The sequence below is a fragment of the Mastomys coucha genome, unplaced genomic scaffold (assembly GCF_008632895.1).
Source record: "Mastomys coucha isolate ucsf_1 unplaced genomic scaffold, UCSF_Mcou_1 pScaffold18, whole genome shotgun sequence".
Taxonomy (NCBI): Eukaryota; Metazoa; Chordata; class Mammalia; order Rodentia; family Muridae; genus Mastomys; species Mastomys coucha.
In genome coordinates this window covers 79,870,181-79,877,118 of record NW_022196900.1, presented here as the reverse complement: position 1 = coordinate 79,877,118, position 6,938 = coordinate 79,870,181, and the positions used below count along the sequence as shown (strand labels likewise).

At 42.4% G+C, this 6,938-nt stretch overlaps 1 protein-coding gene across 19 annotated transcripts in view; it reads left to right on the top strand.

Annotated features, from left to right (window-relative positions):
* The window catches only part of LOC116096585 (microtubule-actin cross-linking factor 1), a 353,064-nt gene that overhangs the window by 135,461 nt on the left and 210,665 nt on the right, over positions 1-6,938 (top strand). For all 19 annotated transcript variants that reach the window (XM_031378560.1, XM_031378576.1, XM_031378580.1 and 16 more), the window contains one exon: positions 495-556. In XM_031378560.1, the coding sequence (XP_031234420.1) occupies positions 495-556 (62 nt within the window). The remainder of the gene's footprint in view (positions 1-494; positions 557-6,938) is intronic.

The following is a 6,938-nucleotide window of genomic DNA, read 5'->3' as shown; positions in this document are numbered from 1 at the left end:
CCCCCCCCCCACCCCAATCTGGTTATCTCTAGTGCTACCTGCCTTTACTAAATCTGACTGGAGTCAGTCCTTCCTGTGATCCTGGTTATATCAGAACTCCTCAGAGTCAGGCTGTCTCTGAGATCCTGTGACCCTGGGCTTGTTAGAGCACCTGGGAGTGCAGCAGCTTCCTCTGGGTGTTGTGGGACTGGCTGCAGAGCTTGCACCCAAGGTCCGCTCAGGACACCATCCCAGAGAGGCCGGAAGGAATGAGAGCCACCATGTCTCAATTTCAGAGATTCCCTGAGGTCCCCTCACAGCACCCAACAGCTGTGCTCAGAGCAAGACACAGAGAACCATTCAAGCCTGCACAACTACAGTGAACTTGGAGAAAGACTCTAAAGCCAACCTTTTATATTGGTTCTAGATAAACTGGGATATGGACACGGGACAGGTGTGGGAGCTTACTGCTGCATAGCACTAAGTCAGAGTCTCTTCCGTTTTTTCTTTTGCAGATGAGCGGGACCGGGTGCAAAAGAAAACATTCACCAAGTGGGTCAACAAGCACTTGATGAAGGTAAGATTCTTTCCTATGTTTCCCTAACTTTTCTTAGTGTGTGTGTGAGAGTTCTAGTATATGTGGAAGCCAAAGCTTGATGTCCCATTGATTTTTCCATCTTATTAACTGAGGCACAGCTCATTGATAAAGTTAGTCTTGCTAGCCAGTTTGCTTTGGGGATCCCATGTCTGCCTTCTGAGGCTGTAATTGCAGGCAGCATTTATGTGGCTCTGGAATCCAGGCTTCATGCTTTTCTTACCCCCCACCCCAGGCTTTGTGCTTATGTGACAAACACTGTCTGCTGAGCTATCTCCCCATCAACCTCAGCACAGTGAGGTTAGTGATACCAGGCGATGGTCCCCAAGATTCTGAGAACACCACTTCTAACTTTGAGTAAAAGTTATTTTAACTTTGAGTAAAAGTTATTTTATAGCTGGAGAGTTGGCCCAGAGGCTATATTCAGATGGTAAGGCACATCTGAGACCCATATGGCTCTAAAGGTACAAGCAAAAAGTTTGATTTTTCTTTTTCTCAGTTGGGTTGTTTAGGAAACCTAACCAAGAGGTGGTTACATAATCAAACATAGCTCCTTAGGACTGCGCAGGTTCAGTGGCAAGCCACTACAGTGAGGGTGATTTTCAAACCACAAAACCGATAAAAAGAGCCTTTCCTACACTTTACCTCAAGCCCAGGTGTCCTTGATGGACTCATCTGGATGTTGCCCAGGCATTTCCTATATTTGACACATCTTATATTGCTAAATACCTTGCTTGTTGTCTGTTCCGCGCTATCTCCCGCCAGCAGGAAAGACGCGGCACACATAGGATCCTTCTGCAGTACAAGCTTTAATGCATCACAAGCTTCAGTTGAGGAGGAGGAGAGCCCCGACTATCTCAAAACCCTTCCCTTATATAGAGCTGTATGCCCGCCTCAGACGTGGCGACTCATAATAGGCTGTGTGACGATCAGGCCATTTGACGTGACCAAAGGCACTCGTTGGGATTTACAGGCACACACGCACAAAGCGTTCTTATGCCAACGACAAGGCATTCTTATACCAACGGCAAGCCAAATGTCATCGCCATTTTGTAATGGCGATGTGCTTATGAAGTGGCTTCCCACAGTTGTCCAGGTCAGGAACCTAAATTAATATAGTAATAGTAATCTGTCTGCCCCTTGTTACCTAGTCCAATAATTCAGCTCAGAAAGGTGGCTTGCTTCTGTGTTCTCCACATCTATCAATTCTGTCCCTGCCCAGGGCTTCTTCCTTTCTTGTTTTGACTACTCTAATAGTTTTCTAACAAATGCTCTATCTATAATAGTACTGATTGTGCTATTAGTACTAGTTTTCCGATGACTTCCAATAAGTCAGAAGTCTTATAGGAAGTCATGGATTAGCTCACAATCCTTCAGTGTCTGTGCTGAGTACTCTATTAATAACCTTATTTTATCAGTGAGGAAAATGAGGTTTAGGAGGTACACAGCTTGTTCAAAGTCACACTACTAAAAATAAGCAAACTGAAAATTTAAACCTCAGCCAATTAAAGTTTGCAACATATATTCTTAACCTGTAAAACTGGCTTTGGCCTCTGACTTTTGTGTGTGTTTGGGGGTGGGGGGGGTACCTGTGAGTTTAATTAGGGTTCTGTCAGCAACCATTAACTGCCTGTCAGCCTGTGGAGAGCTGGGACCACTGCATCCTGCCCCCCCCCCCCGCCCTGCCCTGCCCCTTAGTTTCAAATTCCTGTCCTATCTAAAGCTCTTGCTGAACAGTGTGGCCAGCCATTTTATTTCTTTTATCTTTGCTCTGCTCTTCTTCTGGCTGTTTTGCCTATCAACTTACTATCTTTAAATAAATATTTTCTTAACCCTCCCACGTAGAATCAATTATCCTTTCCTTTGTGCGCCTCCTTGTATTTCTTATATACTTCTGTTACAATATGCCTTGTTCTGAATCTTTCTGCTAGGTTGATGTTTGTCTTTTGTTTTTAGATTGTGTCTTTATTTCCACTGATGTTAGAATGTACTCTGATAAAACAGCTTTAGAGGAGAAAGGGTTTAGTCTGGCTACAATTCTAGGTCACAGCTCATCATTGTGAGAAGCCACAGCAGGGACTTGAAGCAGTTAGTCACATTGCACCCTTAGTCAAAAGCAGAGGAATCAATGCACACATGCTTGCTCTTAATCAGTTCAGGACCCAGCCCATGGTCTACCCACATTTAGGGTGGGTCTTCACATCTCAATTAACCCACTTAAGAGAAATGTCCACAGGCATGCCCAGAGGCCAGCCTGTTCTAGGCAGCCTTTATTGAGACTCTCTCCGGGTGAATCTAGGTTGTGTCAAGCTGAGAATTAAATCTAACCATAATGTGTCTTGTTTTTTGTAGTGTCAGGACAAAAAAGGCAGGTGAGAGATGGGGTGGAGGAAAGACAGCAACCAAAAGATTATTTACCGCTGTAAATTCCAAGAGTCGCTGCCTATTCTCTCTAATTGATGACATAGTATGTCTCTCTGTGCCTCAGTCTTTCTCAACCTGTTCAGCTTCATTTCCAGACAGTCTCTTCTACGGAATGTATGCTGCAGTCACACCAAGAACGCACTGCTCCCTAAAGTCTTTGTACTTCTCTACTGCTCTCTTTGTTCCTCTTCCTAGACAGCACACCCCAGCCTCCTATGCCCAGCTGCTGCCTACTAACCATTTTTGGCTGAGGGTATAATCTTTCTGATCTTCTGACCTGCACTCCTTAGATTAAGTCACTTGTAATTTCTTCTCTATTGTGTGTCACTTGGAGCAGATGCCTGTGTTTTTGCATACTGTCTCCCTTTAGAGACCACAACAGTATAATATTACTTTTCTGCAAGCATTGGGACTTTAGACATATCCAATAAATATTTGTTACCTTGAGTAAATAATAGTAATAGTCTCTTATAGCTTACAGAGTGCATTTGATCTGATTTTCTTTTTACAATAAACTGCCTAAATAGTGAAGCTATCTTTTGTGGATTTTAGAATATGTCTCTCAGTTTTCACTACAAAAGAGGGTGAAAATTAAGGAGGTGAGGTGGCCTCCCCAAGATCGTGCAGTCATCCACAAATCACGTGATCAAAACTACTAGGCCTTTCTACTCAATGCCTCATACCCACAGTTGGGCAAGCCAAGTGTCCTGACTCAAGTGGGACTACTAAACTTTGTATTTGGATTCAAATACTCTGGAAGAACAAAACCAAATAAGCGGCTCTTTTTAGATTCAGTTGATCTAGAATCTCTTGGGTTCTAGAGTAAGAAAATTAACTCCTGCTGGGCAGTGGTGGCGCATGCCTTTAATCCCAGCACTTGGGAGGCAGAGGCAGGTGGATTTCTGAGTTCGAGGCCAGCCTAGTCTACAGAGTGAGTTCTAGGACAGTCAGGACTATACAGAGAAACCCTGTCTTGAAAAACAAAAACAAAACAAAACAAAAAAACAAAAAGAAAGAAAAGAAAAGGAAAAAGAAAATTAACTCCTTTATAAACAGGACTGATCCAATCTTAGAAGATATTTGTTAGGAATATAAGCATCTGAAGTGTGTTAACAACCTAACTTAAAATGCAAGTCCACAAACCTAAAAGTTGTTCTTTGTGCAAGAATCATCAAAAAAGGAAAATCAGGCCATGTTTAAATTTTATCTATATTGATAATTCAGAGATTGTGTCTAAATTCTCATAGTTTATAAAATAGATCTTCCCAAAGAGACTCCCAAGAAAAGGATGGGATGCTGGGCGTGGTGTGCCATATCTACAAACCTAGCACTGAGGCTGGGGAGGATTGGTGTGAGGATTGGGTTATAAAGAAGTCACTGTCTCAAAACAAAAAGGATGTGATTATGTTTCCTCAAACAACTTATTTCTCTGCCAGTAAAATGAGCCAAATTGATACACACACACACACATACACTCACGCACTCACTCACTCACACACTCACTCACGCACTCACTCACTCACTCACTCAGGTTTATTGGGAAGCTACTCTCAGTGGGTGAACTCAAGGCCCCAAGGAAGGAAGTGAGGGAAATCACCAGGGGAGGGAGAAGAGAGAGAGAGAAACTCTAGAAGAGAGATAGAAGAGGGGAGAAGGAAGAGGAGGAGGAGGAGAAGGAGAAGAAGAAGAAGAAGAAGAAGAAGAAGAAGATGATGATGATGATGATGATGATGATGATGATGATGATGGAGAAGGGAGGAGGACCAGAATGTCAGGATTATAGAGGGAAGAGCCTCTGGGGGAAGGGCAGCCCAGCTGTGGTATGTAAAATATGCACCTTGGGATTTTAGTAAGAATTCCAGTTATACCAGCGTATATTTCCAAATTTTCACTGTCATCTGCAGCACTCCCTGCTTCTTTCCTCTTTTCTGCTCCCTGCTCCTCTCCCATCTTTTTCTTTTGTGTTGTATGGTTTTTGAGACAGAGTCTCACTCAAACCCAGGTGGCCTCAACCTTACCTGCTTGCTATTTCAGGCTTTCAAGCGTTTAGACTCATGGAATAGAATGACACATCTAACCTCCCTGTCTAATTGAGGACCCATTTGAATATAGGGTAGCTAAGGATTCCCAGCACTGCTTGAAGTGAGCTTTAGCTCTTGCTCGGGCTACTTGAGAAGAGGATTTGCTACTCTCCTATGGTGTATGGATTTCACACTCTTCCCCTCTTCCTATCTGACTTGGCCTTAACTATGGATTCTCTTCTATGCCTAAAGCTTGTCTATTAAAAGTGGTAAAGCAACCTTTTGTGGATTTTACATCATCATTACCACCACCACCACCACCATTATTATTGAACCTCCATCAATCAAAGTTGACTAGTATTACCATTTAGGGTCCTCAGTATTGGAGGAATTCTTTTTTTTTGTTTTTTTTTTTTTTGTTTTTTTTGTTCTTTTTTTTCGAGACAGGGTTTCTCTGAGTAGCCCTGGCTGTCCTGGAACTCACTCTGTAGACCAGGCTGGCCTTGAACTCAGAAATCCACCTGCCTCTGCCTCCCAAGTGCTGGGATTAAAGGCATGTGCCACCACCACCCAGCAAGGAATTCTCTCTTTTTTTTAAGATTTAAAAAAAAAAAAATCCTCTTTTCTAGCCACTGAGTAGCTGAGAGTACAAGATACATTCCTCCGAGTCCAGAGACAGAGCGGGCACTCTCCTCACTCTCCTGACTTCAGCGGGCATTTTTGAACTATACTTTTGTGTCTTCTATGGAGCATAAGTCTTTCTGAGTAAAAGTTAACTGTCATCTGTTTTTTTAGTGTGTTAGACTTTGTCTTAGAGAATGTACCTAATTACTCAATATCTCAATATGGATTTCCCTTTTGCACTTAAGAAACCCACTAATTCAGAAATCCATCTGAGGTTTCCAGGCTGGCACACTCTTACTTTTCCTGTATTTTTATGGAAGTATAGTTTCCCTTGACCCTGTGTTTTTTTGTACTGAGCATTGAACCCCAGGACTTGCACATGATACACAGGTACTAAGCACCACATCTTTTTCAAAAACAGACATGAGAATATGAAACACACTTTCATCTTTTAAAATTGATTCTGTACTGTAATTGTTCTACAAGGCTAGATCAGGACACTAAGCTGTTGTACTTCCTTTTAATAAGTTATCTCAGAGGATCAAGTTTTTCATTATCAAAGAATGCCACATGAAAACTCTTGTTTGTTGTTGTTGCTATGGAGACCACAGATGCCGTTATATGGAAAGAACACAGCTAAAAATAAGGGCTCTGTGGTCTGAACCCAGCTCTGACACTTTCCAACAGTGGCGCATGTCTGTAGGCCCAGGTGCTTGGGAAGCAAGGGTAGAAAGACCATGTGGGTCAGGTGTTCAGAGTGGCCTAGACAATGTAATAGGACCCCATTTCAAAGACAAAACAAGTCCAAAAGAAGAATCATGTGTACCAAGTTAAAGGCGTGGGGTTTTTTTTTGTTTTTTGTTTTTTGTTTTTTAATGGAAAGGCATGAACGGTGTAGTTTTTTGATACAAAGTTCCTCTAGTCTGTGTTGGTCTTCAACTGCCTCATCTTCCTGTTTCTACTTCCTGAGTGCTGGGATTATAGGTGTCTACCACCATGCCTGTCAAATATGTGATTAAAAATGATAGATCTCTTACTTGACTCAGTTGTCCCTTTTCATAATCAACTATTATTTTCTAGCCTTTACAAAAGATCTATTTGTGTGTGGATGTGCATGCACTCGCACCCCCATCAGTGTGCCAATGTGCCACATGTGTATGGTAATACCAGAAGTCATTGGATCCCTGGGAGCTGGAGTCTAGGTGGTTGTGAGTCACCTTACAGGGTGCTAGTAATTAAACTCAGGTCTTCTGGAAGAGCAGAAAGTATTTTTTTTTCTTTTTCTTTTTTTTTTT